The 18,735-nt window shown below is 36.6% G+C and overlaps 1 protein-coding gene across 1 annotated transcript in view; it reads left to right on the top strand.

The window, feature by feature from the left end:
- Positions 1 to 18,658, top strand: part of tfr1a (transferrin receptor 1a) — a 31,295-nt gene extending 12,637 nt beyond the window's left edge. The window contains exons 6-18 of the mRNA XM_056471297.1: positions 700 to 822; positions 944 to 1,039; positions 1,831 to 1,970; positions 3,485 to 3,654; positions 3,747 to 3,866; positions 5,226 to 5,311; positions 6,680 to 6,743; positions 6,822 to 6,889; positions 6,980 to 7,050; positions 9,277 to 9,361; positions 9,451 to 9,678; positions 11,327 to 11,479; positions 12,537 to 18,658. Of these exons, the coding sequence (XP_056327272.1) occupies positions 700 to 822; positions 944 to 1,039; positions 1,831 to 1,970; positions 3,485 to 3,654; positions 3,747 to 3,866; positions 5,226 to 5,311; positions 6,680 to 6,743; positions 6,822 to 6,889; positions 6,980 to 7,050; positions 9,277 to 9,361; positions 9,451 to 9,678; positions 11,327 to 11,479; positions 12,537 to 12,779 (1,647 nt within the window). The 3' untranslated portion in view covers positions 12,780 to 18,658. The remainder of the gene's footprint in view (positions 1 to 699; positions 823 to 943; positions 1,040 to 1,830; positions 1,971 to 3,484; positions 3,655 to 3,746; positions 3,867 to 5,225; positions 5,312 to 6,679; positions 6,744 to 6,821; positions 6,890 to 6,979; positions 7,051 to 9,276; positions 9,362 to 9,450; positions 9,679 to 11,326; positions 11,480 to 12,536) is intronic.
- The last annotated feature ends 77 nt before the right edge of the window (positions 18,659 to 18,735 follow it).

Below are 18,735 nucleotides of genomic sequence, written 5' to 3'. Positions count from 1 at the left end.
ATATTTAGACATTTTAAAGATTTTAAAAGACAAGTACAGTACAATAAAAAGCCCAAAAGAGGCAAAGACATGATTTTAGTTCACTTTAAAAAGCAACAAGTTGACTTTAGCTAAAAAAGTGAGTAAATCCATTGTATCTTGGAACTGTTTAGTTCACTTAACCTAATATTTATCATTACTACATATTATACACACGCAGAAGTTAATTTACTTAATATTTTAATGTCAACAAGTTTACTCACTATAAAGGGATAGGTCACCCCAAAATTGTTTCCAAAACCTCATGACTGTTGAACGCAAACGAATATATTTTGATGTAAACTAAGAACCTGCAACCATTGACTTCTATCTTTGCCATAATGACAGTACATCATATTTGACTAGATATTCTTTAAGATACAAGTATTCAGCTTAAAGTGACATTTAAAGGCTTAACTAGGTTAATGGTTTTAAAAGATAACATTTTTTTTATTCTAGCCGAAATAAAACAAATAAAATAAAAATTCCTTGCTCTGTTCAACATAATTTGGGAAATAATTGAAAAAGAAAACAGGAGGGCTAATCATTTTGGCTTCAACTGTGTGTATATATATAGGTATATGTATGTATGCTTATATGTGTGTGTTTGTATATATATATATCTTATATATATATAAGTCAGTGAATGATTTAAGGTAATCCTTAATTCTTGTCATATAGGGCGCAGCTCTGTATGCTCATTATGGACGGGCAGAGGATTTCAGACGCCTGCAAGAGGTCAGTGCTGATGTGAGTGAAAAGGTGGTTTTGGTCAGAGCTGGACTGCTCAGTTATGCTGAAAAGGTTGGTGATATCCCCCTCTCATGTTTCGTATTGACAAAATGTTCATAATAACGAATAGTGGAAAATGTTGATGAATATATTCAAGCATATTTATGCATTTGTTTTCATGCATTTGTTATAGGTTGCGAATGCTGCTAGCTTGAATGCTAGTGCCGTGCTGATTTACCCAGATCCTGTTAACTACCAAATTAAAGACAACACTGCTCTTTTTGGCCACGTAAGATGTGAAACCTTATCTTGTGAAATCTTACAAAAATTTTAAATGGTAACACTTTACTTGAAGGGGGTGTTCATAAGAGCCCCTTTATAATTATGAATGTATTGAATGTGAAGGAGATTCTATGCATGCTTAATAAGTGCCATTTGCTATGCTATGTTATTTTAATGCAAAGGCGACATTGTTTGAGACAAACCAGTTCAACAAAACGTCTTTTTTGTCATGACATTACCAAGACTACATAACTTGTCATAAATCCGTCATAAACATGATTGTCATGAGGCTATTAGAATTATGAATTTAATAACAGCGTCATTCATATTGGTCTTGACCTCAGCTACTGATACAAATTGAATTAGTCATTAAAAAGTCATCACAAATGAATGACACTGTTCTAAAATAATTTGACAGAGTATTGACACCATTACTGACAGATTCAGTTTGTTCCATTGAAAAAAAGTGATCAGAAAATTATTCCTGATAAAATCCATGACAATCATGTTTATGACAGATTTATGACATTCTAATGGTTAGCACTACAGATACTATTATACATTGAAAAGTATCAGTTGTTTGCCATCAGCTAGTACATTTGAATGCTTTCTACTTTGTTTTGGGACATATACTATTTAGATTTAGCAGTTTTAACAAGCCTAAAATATTACCAGTAGAGACCTACAGTTTCCATTCAAAATTAATCCATTTATTATGATAACCATTACAAAGCATGATGGGGATTGTTCATTTTAAACATTAGTTGATTTATGATGTATTAAAATGCTCTTTCGTAGGTCCATCTTGGCACTGGAGACCCCTACACTCCAGGTTTCCCCTCGTTCAATCATACTCAGTTTCCACCGGCTCAGTCTTCCGGCTTGCCCAGCATCCCAGCACAAACCATCACCACCAAACAGGCTTCTGAGATCATGAGGTGCATTATTAATGTTTTTTTCCTTTCCATTTACTTTCACTGTTGTTGTATATAGTTTATTATTCCTATTACATGTAGTTAGGGCTGGGCAATAATATGACAATGATAATTATCACCATTTGCCGTTTCCTTTTAAAATTATAGTAGAGTTTCCACAAAATCTGATATACATTTTGACTACTCAGGAAGAATCTTGGTCGGTCTGTCCAGTGATCATACACAGACATTAGGTCCACTTAAGACCTATCGAATCTGAATTCAAAGTTCTTTGGTTGATTTTAGGTTGAACGTTGGACATTGATGTCGGCCTGATGTTAGGTTCTGATGTCAACCAAATTTTCATTTCCAGACAAAATGCAACGTCCCCACGGCATTGGGGTACAACGCCAATCTGACATGATGTTGACGTCCTGTGCCTGCTGGGATTTTACTCGATGTTTCCCTAAAATACTATGTTATTTTAAACAACACTTTTGTTTCTTTGTCCTCATATCTTCTTTGGCTATTAATGGCCAGTGTGTGTGTGTGTGTGTGTGTGTGTGTGTGTGTGTGTGTGTGCGTGCATGTATAATGACTTTTTTGTTTTCTAAAAAGAGCGTTGTTTAAAAAAGAAATCTATTTTTCTAATTTACTGCATCGTCCATCCAATTCAATTCACCTTTATTTGTATAGCGCTTATACAATGTAGATTGTGTCAAAGCAGCTTCACATAAAAGGTCACAGTAAATAGGAACAGTGTAATTCAGTTTGTAGTGTTTAAGTTCAGTTCAGTTTAGCTCAGTTCAGTGTGGTTTAATACTAATGTTCAGTTCAGTGTGGTTCACTACTGAGAGTCCAATTATTGAAGAGCAAATCCAACGATGCGCAGCTATATAGATCCTGAACCATGCAAGCCAGAGGCGACAGCGGAGAGGGAAAAAAAACTTCACTAATGGCGGAAGTGAAGAAAAAAAACCTTGAGAGAAACCAGGCTCAGTTGGGCACGACCATTTTAATTTCTCCGCTGGCCAAACGTCTCGTGCAGAGCTGCAGTCTCAGTGGCGGAGGCTAGAAGCTGGCCTCAGCGAAGACTCGTCTGTCTCTGGAGCGTTACAGGAATCAGTCTCATGTTCTCATCTCCTTAAGGGTTAGTTCACCCCAAAATGAAAATGTACTCATTATTTACTCAACCTCAAGTGATTCTGTTGAATACTAAAGAAGATCATTTGAATGCTAAAAACCTTTAATCGTTGACTTGGGTTTCAGCTTTCCAACTTTCTTCAAAGTATCTTCATTTGTGTTCAACAGAAGACAAAAACTCAAACAGTTTTGGAACAAGTAAAGACTGAGTAAAAATGAATAGAATTTTCTAATGAACTGTCCATTTAAGATGGAAGTGACATTGTGGGTTTTTGATATCATGTCTGTTACAGCACTTCAAACACTACTCCCTCTTACATCTGAACATGCAGAAAATTCCGTTTTATCAGTGCAGTTTAGGGTTTTTAGAGCTGAAATATTTGTTTTCTTAACAGTAAGCTAGGTGGTCGAAGTTCCCCAAGAGAATGGAGTGATGGGATGCTCGCGGACACTCAGTACCTCCTCGGCGATAAAGACGACATCATCACGGTGGAAGTCAACAATGTCCTCGTTCAGAAAAAAATCCACAATGTGTTTGGAGTCATTAAAGGTTATTTGGATGCAGGTACTGTTCCCTGTTGCACTATAAACAGATGTGTGTATTAAATAAATGATTGATCTCATGCAGTCTCTAACCACTTGTTTTTGACTCTTTAGATCGCTACTTGGTGATCGGGGTACAGAGAGATGCATGGGGTCCCGGATTTGCCAGAAGCACAGTTGGCACTAGTTTACTGGTGGAGTTGGCCAGAACTATGACAGACATGATTAAGAATGGTATGTTAGTGGTGTCTTTTTATAGTCATTTATTTCACAATAATATTTAATTAAAGGCACAAAATGTCAAGTTTTTATTTAGCTAAAATATCTCGTTCTATATTTTGCTGACTTATATACTAGAAAAATGTTCATATTTGGAGAAATATGCAAATTTGGCTGGTAACCTTTCACTTAAATGGCTTTAAGTCTTTCTTGTCTTCATACTACCATGATAACATGCATTAAATGAAGACGACAACTCCCATGATTCCATGATTCAGTAATGGCGTCATCAAAATACACCTTTGTTTGTTGTGAATAAGCACCCTCTAGTGGCGAAAATTACATATTGCGTCCTAAAGAGATAGTTAACCCAAAAAACGAAAGCAACCCCACAGAAAAGCAAGATTTTTCTTTTCTTTGAGTGGTAATAAACCGTCATTTGTTTCCCTTTTCTAATGAAATAATGTTCGAAACCGGTAACCATTGACATACATTGTAGAAAAAACAAATACTATGGAAGTCATTAGCCACGTTTCCACTATCGCGCCTAAAGCGAGCGAGCCAGGGCGAGCCAAGGCCAGTCGCGTTTCCACTATCACTTCCGGGGCGTAATCGGGCCAAAGCGGGGCTTCCTTGGGGCCAGCGTCCGGCCTTTTTCGGCCCGTCGAACACCTTGGGCCAAGGAGGGCCAACTGGGGTTTCGGGGCGGGGTTACGTACAAAGGCGGAGTTTTCCTGTCAGGTAAAGAGGAGACAAGATGCTTTCTTCCCTTACATTTGATTTGCTATTGCGCTTGATCAACTCACTAAGAAGAAATAAAAAATCTGTGTTCGAAGTAAATGCCGCCAAACTCGAATGTCCTTATCCAGGGATCGCTGTCTGGCCTTACACCTACAGACCACAAACAGTAAAAAAGCAATCGCTTCGGTGTTCTCCATCTTCCAGCTCTCGTAGTGATGCCAGGTTGTGTTTGTGGTTATAATTTGAGTTTTTGTTCCCGCTGAAGTGGGCGGGTTGTGTGACGGGTTGTGTGACGTTTGATTCGGGGGACGTTCTGGGGGCGGTGTTTGCGTGACGCGCTGCGAGCAACTAGCCCGACAGTGGAAACGCGACATGATTTCGGCCTCATTTCTCAACCTCCCGGGCTATTGGCCCGGCCTGGCCCGATTAAAGCCCTGGCTCGCACTGGCCCGATAGTGGAAATGCGGCTAATGGTTACCGGTTTCCAACATTTTTCAAAATATGTTCTTTTGTGTTCGGACAGAAGAAATAAAGGCAAATAAGTGAATAAATGACATAATCTTCAGTCATTAATTGTATATCATAGTTAAGTTAAGTTTGGAGTAACTTGATGGTTTTAAACTCATTTCTCAGATGGATTCAAGCCAAAGAGGAGCATAGTTTTTGCAAGCTGGAGTGCTGGTGAATTTGGAGGTGTCGGAGCCACCGAGTGGTTGGAGGTTTGATTGCATTGTTGTCAGCAAATGCTTTACCAGAACAAGATCAAACACAATCAGAAAATAAGTACACTACCTGACAACGTTTTGTCATCGATTCCAGTTGTAAGAGCAACAAATAATAACTTCTAGTTGATCATTTGGAAAAGTGCCAGAAGGTTGATTCTTCCGATGAATCTTCTGTTGAACTGCATACCAATCATCACAAATACAAATACAAATACAAAGACCAACTGGAATTAGCATAGACCCAAGATTCTCATAGAAATCAGTCAAGTTTGGTGAAGGAAAAATCATGGTTTGGGGTTACATTCAGTATGGGGGTGTACGAGAGATCTGCAGAGTGGATGGAAACATTAACAGCCTGAGGTATCAAGACATTTGAGCTGCCCATTACATTACAAACCACAGGAGAGGGCAAATTCTTCAGCAGGATAGCGCTCCTTCTCATACTTCAGCCTCCACATCAAAGTTCCTGAAAGCAAAGAAGGTCAAGCTGCTCTTGGATTGGCCAGCCCAGCCACCAGACATGAATATTATTGAGCATGTCTGGGGTAAGATGGAGAATGCATTGAAGATGAATCCAAAGAATCTTGATGAACTCTGGGAGTCCTGCAAGAACGCTTTCTTTGTCATTCCAGATGACTTTATTAATCAGTGATTTGAGTCATTGCAGAGATGTATGGATGCAGTCCTCCAAGCTCATGGGAGTCATACACAATATTCATTCTTTTTCCACTGCAGCATGACTTTATATTCTATACTGGACATTATTTGTGTTAAGTGACAAGATTTTGTCAGACCTTACTGTCCTTATTAAATCATTAAAATTCAAGGCATGATCATATTTTATTTGGTTAAATTAAGCATAATCTAGAGGCCTTTGCCTTTCATATAAGCCACTTCTGATACCAACTAGTAGAATGATCAACTAGAAGTCAAGTTATTATTTGTTTGTGTCTAAAATTGGATAAGACTTTTGTCAGGTAGTGCCTCTATAAAACAGTAATAAAAAGCTATACATATAAAATATTGTTATATTTTATTTTAATAACAGGCGTAAGTTATTGACATTAGGGAGATTATGTTTTATTGTTGTTAATGCAGTTTGGGAGAATTCTTTTATTATGATTTTTATTGTTATTTTATTATTAATAATAATAATATTGTTTTGAAGTGTAACACTTCATGTATAATTAACAGTGTTAAGGATAGTCATTAGTTGTAGTGCTGTTTTTTTTTTTGTGCAAATTCTGTACTATAAAATTGATCTTAAATTTTATTCTGTGTGAATTTAAAAAGGCAGATACCCTGCTGTACTGTACATAATTACTGTAACTCATTTGTGTTTGTTTGTGTTGGTACCCACAGGGTTACCTGAATTCCTTGAATATGAAGATGTTTTCTTACATCAGCCTCGATGACCTCATTTCAGGTTTGTGAGGAGTCATGTCATGTCTTGAAGATCTGATTATGGCCCCCTCTTGACTGATCATCTGGTGTTTCTCTTTAGGTTCGGACTCTTTCAAAGCCGCTGCCAGTCCACTGCTCTATGATTTACTGGAGAGCACAATGAAGCAGGTGAGCTTTCACATGTGCTCAATATTAGCCATTCGTCTTCATTTATCTGTCCTGTAAAGAGAAATAACCTTTTTATTTGTCATTATACAGGTCTCATCTCCTACCGATTCAACCAAATCCTTGCATGAACAATTTGCAGGATCCAACTGGGAGAAGTCTGTGTACGTCTGTCACACATTACTTTCATTTTCAGTTTTATTATTTGTATTACTTGTGACCCTGGACCCTCAACACATTTTTTTTCTCTTGAATGGGTATATTCATTCATTCATTTTCCTTCAGGTTAGTCTCTTTATTCATCAGGGGTCATTACAGGAATGAACCGCCAACTTATCCAGTGTATATTTTACACAGCGGATGCCCTTCCAGCCGCAACCCAGTACTGGGAAACACCCATACACTCATTCACATACACACACACACTACGGGCAATTTAGTTGATTCACCTTTAACGCATGTGTTTGGACTGTGGGGGAAACCGGAGAACCCGGAGGAAACCTACGCGAACATGGGGAGAACATGCAAACTCCACACAGAAATGCCAACTGGCCCAGCCGGGACTTGAACCAGGGACCTTCTTGCTGTGAGGCGACAGTGCTAACCGCTGAGCCACCTATTTTGCTCTATTCCAAAAATCTTTAGAATTTTAAGTAAAGATCATGCTTCTTGTAGACATTTTGTAAATTTCCTAATTTAAGTATATCAAAATGTCCTTTTTGATTAGTATTACAAATTGCTAATCACTTTAGACAACTCTAAAGGGGATTTTCTCAATATTTTAACTTGATTTTTCAAATGATTAGATTTCAGATTTCAAATAGTTGCATCTCAGCTAAATATTGTCCTAACAATCCATACACCGTTGGAAATATGTATTTTAATTCTGCTTTCAGTTAATCTATTAACCTTAATTTAATAATAAAATGTACACTTCATGAGTGTACATGGTTCAGGGTCACATTTATATACTATTGTTATAAAATAAGCTGAAACAACACAACTTGAGATTTTTTTGGGACAACTTAATTGATTTATGTTCAATCCACTTAAATTTGTAATAAGCTAACGTAATTCTTCTTTAGCAATTTATAATGTTATTGTCACATTTATATGATATTTTAAATTAACTTCACAACATTTTATACATATACACACACACACACATACATACTTGCATGCATATATATATATATATGTGTATATATATATATATATATATATATATATATATACTCATACACACACACACACACACACACACACACACACACACACACACACACACACACACACACACACACACACACACACACACACACATACATACATGTATATATGACATATTGTGTCTTTAAAGAGATAGTTCACCCAAAAACCAACATTTTTATTACCATTTACCTGCCTTTGCGTGCTTCTAAACCTTTGTTTTCTTTTTCTAATGAACACAAAGTAGGATGTTTTTGAAAAAATGTTGCTGATGTACATTGTAGGAAAAACCACTGACATACATTGTAGGAAAAACAGATACTATGGAATGACCCAATTTGACCTAAAATTACCTAATTTTGAGTTTTAGGTGAACTATTCTTTTAATTAACTAAAATGGTTATTCGTACGTATATATACACAGTTGATATTATTAGCCACCCTTTGATTTTCTTTCTTTTTTAAATATTTCCCAAATGATGTTTAACAGAGCAAGGAAATATTCACAGTATGTCTGATAATATTTTTTCTTCAGGAAAAAAGTTTTATTTGTTTTATTTTGGCTAGAATAAAAGCAGTTTTAAAAAATTTTAAAGCCTTTTTAGGGTTAAAATTATTAGCCCCTTTACGCTGTATTTTTTTTGCGATTGTCAACAGAACAAAAGATCATTATACAATAACTTGCCTATTTACCCTAACCTGCCTAGTTAACCTAATTAACCTAGTTAAGCCTTTAAATGTCTCTTTAAGCTGTATAGAAGTGTCCTGAAAAATATCTAGTCAAATATTATTTACTGTCATCATGGCAAAGATAAAATAAATCAGTTATTAGAAATGAGTTATTAAAACTATTATGTTTAGAAATGTGTTGAAAAAATCTTCTCTCCGTTAAACAGAAATTGGGGAAAAAAATAAACAGGGGGGCTAATAATTCTGACTTCAAATGTATATTTATATACATAAATAAAAATATAATTATACATAAAATATACAATTTTAGTTTTAGTAATTTTACTACTTATTTATAAAAAAAGGTTCAATTTTATTTCAGTAAGATAAGCAGGCAACTTTTGTAATTTTGATTTGTATTTTATTTTATTTCAACTTCATTTAATTTATAGAAATAATTTGTAAAAGTTTTAATCAACAACAAATTTTGTAACATCTTCTTTTTCTCACAGAATTGAGCCCATGGGTTTGTCTCACCCATCTTATCCGTTCCAGACCTTCTCAGGCATCCCGTCTCTGTCATTTCGATTTTTTGCAGTGAGTTTTCCGTTTTACTAAAGATGCTAAAAATACACACATACAGCATGTTTTATTCAGAAATTAAACATGTGCCTCATCTGTTACAGAATTCAAGGTTTTACCCGTTTGGTACATTTGAGGATACCAATCAGAATCTAGATCAGTTCACGTCCCGCAAGACTTTGGCGCTGGCCAAGGCGGCCGGTGAAGTGGCAGGATTGGTCACTCTTCGACTGGTGCATGACCACTTGCTCAAGCTCAATGTGGCAAAGTACACCACCATCATCCGCAGCTACGTGTCCCAGATCAGGTCTAAAGTTGAATCACGCCAAATGGTGAGTCAGTGTACGGCAGATGCAAACAGCTTTGGCTTGGAGTTTATCGTATCCGTCTTATTTTTCACGAGTCTTTCTGACTTTTAGCTGTACAAAACAGATTTTTATACTGCTTGATGGTGCAAACTGCTATTTTTGTATTTTGTTATATTATTTATTTATTTATTTATTTATTTATTTATTTATTTATTTATTTATTTATTTAATTGTATTTGATACATTCTGATTGGTTGATGAAATTTCTTAAGGGCTATTCACACGGAATGCAAATGTGAAGCTCATCGCTTAGGCTTTAAAGATTGTGTCTAATCAAAATGTACAATGTTCATTTTGCTAGCTCACATTGATGTTCAATTTACTACTATTCACTACTAATCAGTGATTTTGGTAGTCTTCAATCAAAGGCCCAATCCCAATTCTATTTTTCTTTTTTTTTTTAAAAGCATGATGGTAAAAAGCAAACATTGTTATGAATGTATTAAAACATGTGCTTGTTTGCTGTAAAAATTCGTAATAATGATAAAAAAATTATGAATTGTGCATCTCCTGACTTCCGTGTGCAGTCATGCTGCTGTTGTAGCTGGTATATTCGAGCGGGGTCCTGAAAAATCTCTGTTTGAAGGGGTATCTAACTCTTCCCCTTAGCCCTACGCCTTCACGCTAAAGAGAATTGGGACACCCCTACCTCTTCACGTGACACGCAAAACGAGGGGTAGAGGTATGCGCAAGGGAAAGTGTTAAGGGGTACAATTGGGATTGTCTGACCATTGGCTTCCACGCTTGGAGTTGACTTCTGTTGACGTAAACCTGAGCACTTCCATAGCAACTGTATTTCAATAAATTTAGCCACGCCTCTCTTACTGTTAGTTTGGTATGAGAGAATTATGCTCAAAAGAAAGCCCCGCCCGCTACTTAATATTCAGTTTAAGTTGGAAGTACATCAGAATACTGAAATAAATCTCAGCATCTTCTGCCATGTTTTTGTCCAAATAAAACGGTTGTCTCGCCGACTTGCTACTGTAAACAGAAGCTTGCAGTGCTTGTCTCACCTCTGATTGGTCTACTGATTTGGAACTGACATTGTTGAGTGGTGCTGCGTGCAAAACTTTACATTCCTTTAACTTGACATGGCGTCGTAAAAATGCAAGGAGTCGTGAGTGTAAGGGTACGTGTCCACCGAAGCGTTTTTTTTCCTCGAGCTCAGTGTTTGTTTTCTGTTTTTGTCAATAGTAGCGCTGCATTTTTTGAGCACCTGGAATGTAGGAGGCACTGAGCAGGTGTTTTACTTTCAGTGCTGAACACTGCACCCATCGTTGTCTCTTTTGAGCTAGTCGTCCAATCACAGTGGAGGAGGGGCGGGACAATACCACGCAACTTGTAACCGTATATCGGGGACGCTCATTATCATAGCAACCGACTGAAAAAAATGCTTCACTGCAAAAACCAAGAGAGCTGTGATAAAAACAAAACACTATTGGCTGTTTTTATAAAGGGGAGGGGCCTGTCTTCATATTTAAGTTGAGGTTATGTAAAATTCTGAATAAGAAATGCACATTTCAAGCACTTCAAGGGACGTTTAACAAATTCAGAGATGGAGATACCTGTAAAGTACACCAAGTTTTAATATTCTTGTGTATTTTTGTTAAAGTCTGGTCGCCTTCCTCCAACGTTGACAATGCAGTGGCTTCTGTCAGCTCAGGGTTCATATGATCGTGCTGCCAGCGCTCTTACTTCTGCCATCCGAAACAGCGATCTTGACGACATGGAGCAGTGTCGCATCATCAACAATCGCATTATGAGGGTAAGGAGCTCTTGTCATGGCATTTCTGCTTTTCTGTAGTGACCTAAGTTCTGTTGGAAAGGGATTGGATGGAACTAACATGGTTTAAAAACTTGAAAATACTTGAATTTTAATCTACTGTAGAGTTTTTGAAGTTTGAAAGTGCTTCGATTTGTGTAATTGTTTAATGTAATTGTGTTGCTTTCATATTGATTTATCTTACTAAATAGGTAATACTAATTAACCCAAAAAATACAGCTGGGGAAATAAGTATTGAACACGTCACCATTTTTCTCAGGAAAAATATTTCTAAAGATGCTGTTTACTTCATTTTCACTGGATGTTGGTAACAACCAAAGAAATCCGATTGAACACATGAAGAAAGGAAGGTGTAGAAAGGCAGTGAAAGCCCAGACAGCAGCTGAAATCTCTCAGTAGTCAACCCTCGGCTCTTCATTATTGTAAATGAATATCAGCTGCTTCAGTCCAACATCTACATTAGCAGGAGGATGAAGACGAAACCAGGGTGGACATTTCAGCAAGACAATGATCCAAAACACAGTCAAGGAAACTCTCAAATGCTTTCAGAGAAAGAAAATCAAGCTGTTGAATGGCCTAGCCAATCACCTGACCTGAACCCAATATAGAAAATACAAAATAAAGCTCAGATTTGATAGATTTTTACACTCGGTGAAAAAACTCACACCTGAGCAATGCATGTGACTTGTTTCTCCATATGAGAGGCATCTTTAAGCTGCCATCATTAAAAAAGCTGTAGATCAGTACTCTATTTTCATGTAATTCCACTGGTATTACATGTAAATCATTATTCAGATTTTTACCTTTTAAATTTTATTTATTGGTTGGGTTTTCCCCAAAATCTAGTTCAATTCCCATGTCAACAGCTCCTTTAGAACGATTATTCCTATGAAAAAACCATGACGTGTTCAATGCTTATTTCCCCCACTGTATATTTGATTTACACAGTTGTCTTGTGAAACAATGTTCATATTAAAGGAAGGAGTTGTGAAATGGAAATGATTTGCTGCTCACGTTCACACGTTGTGTCTATTTTAAGGTGGAAGGCAGTCTGCTCTCTCCATACGTGTCTCCCCGTCAGACTCTGTTCCGGCACATTCTGCTGGGCTCTGGCTCGCACACGCTGGCAGCTCTGCTGGATCACCTCGAAGCCATTAAAGGAGGCCTGGAATCTGCTGACATCGACCAGTTCAAGAACCAGTTCGCTCTCGCCACCTGGACCATCCAGGGCTGTGCCAATGCGCTGGCAGGGGAAGTCTGGGATTTGGATAATCAAATTTAGATTCAGCTCACCTCTTTAGGTTTACAACTGTTTTCCATCAGTCAAGACAATACAAAACATGATAATGGTGCTCTATTTACATGAATTTTATGGTTAGGTTTAGCTCACTATTTAAAGCAGTAGTTGACCAAAAAGTCATAATTGATCAATAATTCAAGAATTTATTCTGTGGTACACAAAAAAGGATTATTTGAATGTACTAGTTGCTGATTCCCAAGAAGTTATTTGAGCTTCCAAGCCTCAAAATTACGTCAATTATTATAAAAGTATTTCATATCATTAATTTGTCCTCTAAATACTTAACATGAATATGTTTCTTTCGAATGAGGTCAATGTACAAAAAAAGTGGGTTAAGTATATCCCTTTACAGTAGTCCACCGTAATTAACATTTGAAGTGAATCAAACATTTTTATCGAAATTGTCCCATTACAAGAAATAGGTGTTGTTCGGTTTTATTGGGACACTTTTGATGAAAGGTTTCAGTCCACTTCAAATGTTGACTACTGTAGTTTATTAAATAAAAAATTTCAGTCTTAACAGTACGCATGTAAAAAAAAAAAAAGGCTAGACATGTTAGACAATCAAGCTGCGTCCCAAATCATATACTACTCGAGAAGTTACTACATTTGAATTTGAACATTGACTGAAGTATGAATGGAATTGGGACGTACTACATTCACTCCCATTCATATATTCTATTGCGTGACCTCACGGCATAGCGTAGCGTCCATTGGATGCGCACTTCAGAATCTCAGCGAAATTCAATTTCAATGTTTTTCAGTACTATGTATTCGTACGTACTACACTTCTCACATACTGTTTTTCACATACTACAAAGTATGAAAGTATGCAATTCCAGACACGGCCAATGACATTTTAAATTTTCTAACCAAGCACAGTATTTTTCACATTTTCCAGCAGGATACACTTATCCAGGAGCATTTCCGATCAGATGAAATAAACGCTTCCTGTATTTATTAGTATTTATTAGTTTTTTTATTTATCAGTGACAGGGATCACTATAAATAGCATTTTGTAACGCCTTTTTTTAAACAAATGTATAATTATCGGAAGCAGTGCCTTCCATAATTATGACAGTTATACTGTCGAAATATGAAAGCAGCATCTGCTACGGAGAAAACCTTGTTTTTAAAAGCTGTGACCAGAGACTGACACCGATTCTTTCTTTAAATTAATACAAGCTATTTTGAGAAAATGTCTTTTAGGCCTTGTCCACATGAACACGAGTATTTTCAAAACCACAGTTTTTTTGCTATGCAGATTCGCTGTTTGTCCACACAAAAATGAAACCGAAAACTCTGGCCAGGGTGGAGATTTTCCGAAACTTCAGGAACAGTGCGAACAGAACTGAAATTGGAGTTCAGCCTCATAACGGCAGCATGCACATTAGTGGTGTAACGGATCACAAATCTCACTGTTCGGATCACATTATGGTTTTTAGTCACAGATCGGACCATTTTTCGGATCATCCAAAAAGGGAGACGACAAATGTCATTTGCTTTCCATTTATTACAGAAACAGCACTGCAAGACACTCTCAGTTTTAACAAACAGAACTTAGAAACTGTAATTTTATTAAAAAATAATATGAAGAAATAATCAGCTGAATAACAACTATTGAAGGAATACTACTACTGTTGCTGATAACGCTAAATGTAGAAATCTAATATAATTAGTACAACCTAAATTTATTTTTAGTCTCATTTCAATAAATGATTCAGTTCTTCACTCATAAATCTTCATGTTTCATTGCTAGATGATCATTTTTGAAGAATTATTCAGTGACATATTTTTGATGGCTGGTTGTCGCCACCTATTGGTTAAATAATGTAATTGCTGCCTACAACTTTCATTTTTGAGCGTCACTTTTTAAATGCAAATGATGATAATTTAATCTTTATCATAAACATCAGTGGTTTTATCTGAACTATAAACAGTTTTCCCAGTGTTTCTGTGTTATTTGACTGTTTGTAAACTAAAGACTGAATCTCTTTCTTGATATTTGCATTTGTCAAACACAGATTTGAATGCAGCGATTCGAAGGATTAATAAACATGCAAATCACCATCATTTATAATTTATGCTGCGTGGGTGTTGAGATCCCGAACTTTTAATGTTTAATCGTGCAGATGCATTATTGCAGGCTAAACTAGTAGTGACAGAAAACACCTTTAATAACCTAAGAAACCCACCACATGCCAAAAACCCACCAAAACTTCTTCCGTCATCATTATATTTTACAGGAAAACCTAAATGCTTTAATACAGGTGATTTAATTGACGATCTCTCAAAAAATGTATGACTTCACAGGTCACGTGTGTTCCAAACTGGGTTGTGGTCTGTACAAATCACGGATCAACCATGATCCCTTACACCCATAATGCTCACAGTTTTCTCCTTTCTGATTGGCCAACGTGACAAGAATGGGGGAAATTCCGCTCGTTCACGGCAAACACAACGCAATATTCTGTGCTGTGCGCATTGCGGCACATCAGCCTCTGTTCTAACGTTTGCATTTTCCCATTTGGTGTGAAACCAGCACACTCAAAAAAAAGTTTTTTTTATTTGGGACAACTTAATTATTCCAACTTGATCCACTTAAATTGGTAAACTAAAACGTTAAATCCTAAATGTTGTCCCAACACAAATCGATTGTCCCTCTTGGATCGGCATGCCCTTTAACATCCATCCATTTTCATGCGGACAGAGATTCTTTTTAAAAACGAAAGCAGGGAAAATGACCTGTGTATGTGTGGACATGGCCTAAGTCTCTGGTATCCTCCTTTTGAATCAATGTTATACCTGATCCAGAATCATTATCGGGAGCAGTGTCTTCCATAATGCGAAGAAGATGATGGTAGTTTTTGCCTACCGATGTGCTGATATCGAGGGCAGTGCCCCTCATATTTCACTGTGGCGTGGATGTAATTATCGGGAACAGTGTTTCCCATGATGATGTACAAATCGTCTGTATTCACACACTCTTGCCATACTATAGTTCTCTGTTGTGAGTCAGTTTCTCATTACCGATCAAGCGCTGTTGCCTTCTTCTGCCTTGGATTGATCAAATATGGAGTGGAGACTCCATAAGATCCTTTTATAAGCTTCTAGAAGATTCTGTTCTGTTATTATTATTACTCGGTTTTCGTATTTCGTTTGTTTCTGGTGCAGTATTGACTTATTTGTGCCTTGTAGATTAAGATGAAGCTTACCTCTTTTCTCTGTGTGTATTTAACTTCCTTCAGATTGTATTGATCTCCATCAAACAGAGTAAGTTATGAAGCTGTTTAGCTAGTTGGATTTAAAGGGATAGTTCACCCAAAAGATATTTCAACGCTATCTTATGGCCATTCGTAACTTTGATTTAGTGGCTAATTCGTAACTTTGATTTAGTGGCTAATTCGTAACTTTGATTTAGTGGCTAATTCGTAACTTTGATTTAGTGGCTAATTCGTAACTTTGATTAAGTGGCTAATTCGTAACTTTAATTTAGTGGCTAATTCATAACTTTGATTTAGTGGCTAATTCGAAACTTTGATTTAGTGGCTAATTCGTAACTTTGTTTTAGTGGCTAATTCGTAACTTTAATTTAGTGGCTAATTCATAACTTTGATTTAGTGGCTAATTCGGAACTTTGATTTAGTGGCTAATTCGGAACTTTGATTTAGTGGCTAATTCGTAACTTTGATTTAGTGGCTAATTCGTGACTTTGATTTAGTGGCTAATTCGTATGAATTCGTACGATCTCATTCATATATTTTGTTGGATTTGCTCATCTCACAATGATGGATGGGTTTAGGGGCAGGGTTTGGTGCCACGCCTCCTTTTAAAAATCTTACATTTTTGTACGACTGAACTCGTACGAACGAGCAACTAAACTGACAAAACGTAAAATAGTTATGTTTCCTCGTATGCTCAGGCTGGATATTTTCTCACTATTTACTCACATCGAGTTTCCTTTTGAACACAAAACAAGATATTCTGAAGAAAAAGCAGCCACTGATATGTAATTCGAACCGAAAATACTCAAGTCACTGATGTTTTTATTTATTGTTCAGTATATTATTGTGTTTAACAGAAAAAGGAAACTCAGCCAGGTTTGGAACGAGTAGAGGATGAGTAAATGATGACAGAATCTTCATTTTGGGGTGAAATATCTCTTTAATAATTCTTTATGGTGCAGTTATATAATAGCATGAGATGGGAACTCTGTAAGATTTTATTAAGAGCTTCTAGAAGATTATTGTCTGTTCTGTTATTACTCGGTTTTCGTATTTCGTTTGTTTCTGGTGCAGTATTGACTTATTTGTGCCTTGTAGATTAAGATGAATCTTACCTCTTTTCTCTGTGTGTATTTAACTTCCTTCAGATTGTATTGATCTCCATCAAACAGAGTAATGGCACAGTCACACCAGAGTTTGAGCATGCGAAATTCTGTCGTACGCCGCTGCGAAACGGGGCGGGATTAAACAAGATGTTTAGACATTTAAAAAAGCGAGCGATTGGTTCATATTTCATAGAGGTCTTGTTTTGATCATCGATTGGTCTCACGCAGTCACGTTATGCGATTTCACAGGTCAGAGTTCACCGAGCTTGACCTTTGCAACGCAGCGAACTGCGAAACTTGCGGCACGACCTTGCGTTTCCGGTCTGACGCATTCACGTGCGTATGAATGGAAGTCTATGGGGAGAAAAGTCTAGTGTGACCGCAGCTTTAGTTATGAAGCTCCGATTCATAACTCATATAGAATGCTAGTTGGATTTAAAGGGGTAGTTCACCCAAAAATAAGATATTTATATTTATATCTTAAATAAGAACGCTATCATACAGCAATTCGGAACTTGGATTTAGTGGCTAATTCGTATGAATTTGTACGATCTCCTTCATATATTTTAGTAGGATTTGCTCATCCCCAATAATGGATGGGTTTAGGGGTGGGGTTTGGTGCCACGCCTCCTTTTAAAAACCGTACATTTCTGTGCAACTGAATTCATTTTGGGGTGAAATATCTCTTTAATAATTCTCTAATGGTGCAGCTATATGATAGCATGAGATAGGAACTCTGTAAGATTCTATTAAGAGCTTCTAGAAGAGCTACTTGGTTTTCGTATTTCGTTTTGTTCTGTTTCTGGTGCAGTATTGACTTATTTGTGCCTTGTAGATTACCATTTGTTTTTCTTTCTTTTTTTGTTCCTTTCTTTGTGTGTCTGTAACTTTATTCCGATTGTATTCATTTTCTTCAGAGTAAATTACGATGTTTTAATATGGTAATTCACCAAAAGATGGAAATTTCCTCACATTTTAAGGGATAGTTCACCCAAAAATGAACATTTACTCACTATTTACTCCACTCTTAAATTTCTGTGTTCTATTAAACACAAAAGAAGACATTTTAAAGAAATCTGAAACCCCCGTAATATTAAGCTTTCCTTAAAATATCGTCATTTGTGTTCAGAAGAACAAAGAAGTGTGAGTAAATGATTCCATTTTTTGGTGAACTGTCCTTTTCATATTTTCCGTATGGTGCAGTTATATCATGGCTGTCAGATGAGAGATTAAAATGATAGTTGTAGTTGGAAAATATTTATTTTACGGATTCAAAAAACTTTTAAATATTTCCTGTTGAAACAGAAGCTATATAATGTGGAATATATGGAAATGAGACTTAAATAGTATCCTTCAAAGTCAGTTTGATGATTGTTCATAAATGCATATCTTGTCAAATGTTTCTAAAGCTTGCTGTTGCGTCGGTAGTGGTTTTATTGTAGACACACTTCATTTACTTCATGCACTGAATCTCAGTTTTATTTTGATGTCCGCAAGTGATTAATAAAAAAGTTTGAATAACTGGTTTAAAGTGTCACGACTCTTCTGTGACATTCTGGACTGAGGAGTAAATTACAGCAATTCTCATCAAGGATTACTGACAGATCT

Source organism: Danio aesculapii, chromosome 2 (assembly GCF_903798145.1).
Source record: "Danio aesculapii chromosome 2, fDanAes4.1, whole genome shotgun sequence".
NCBI lineage: Eukaryota > Metazoa > Chordata > Actinopteri > Cypriniformes > Danionidae > Danio > Danio aesculapii.
This window is presented reverse-complemented; position numbering and strand designations above follow the sequence as displayed.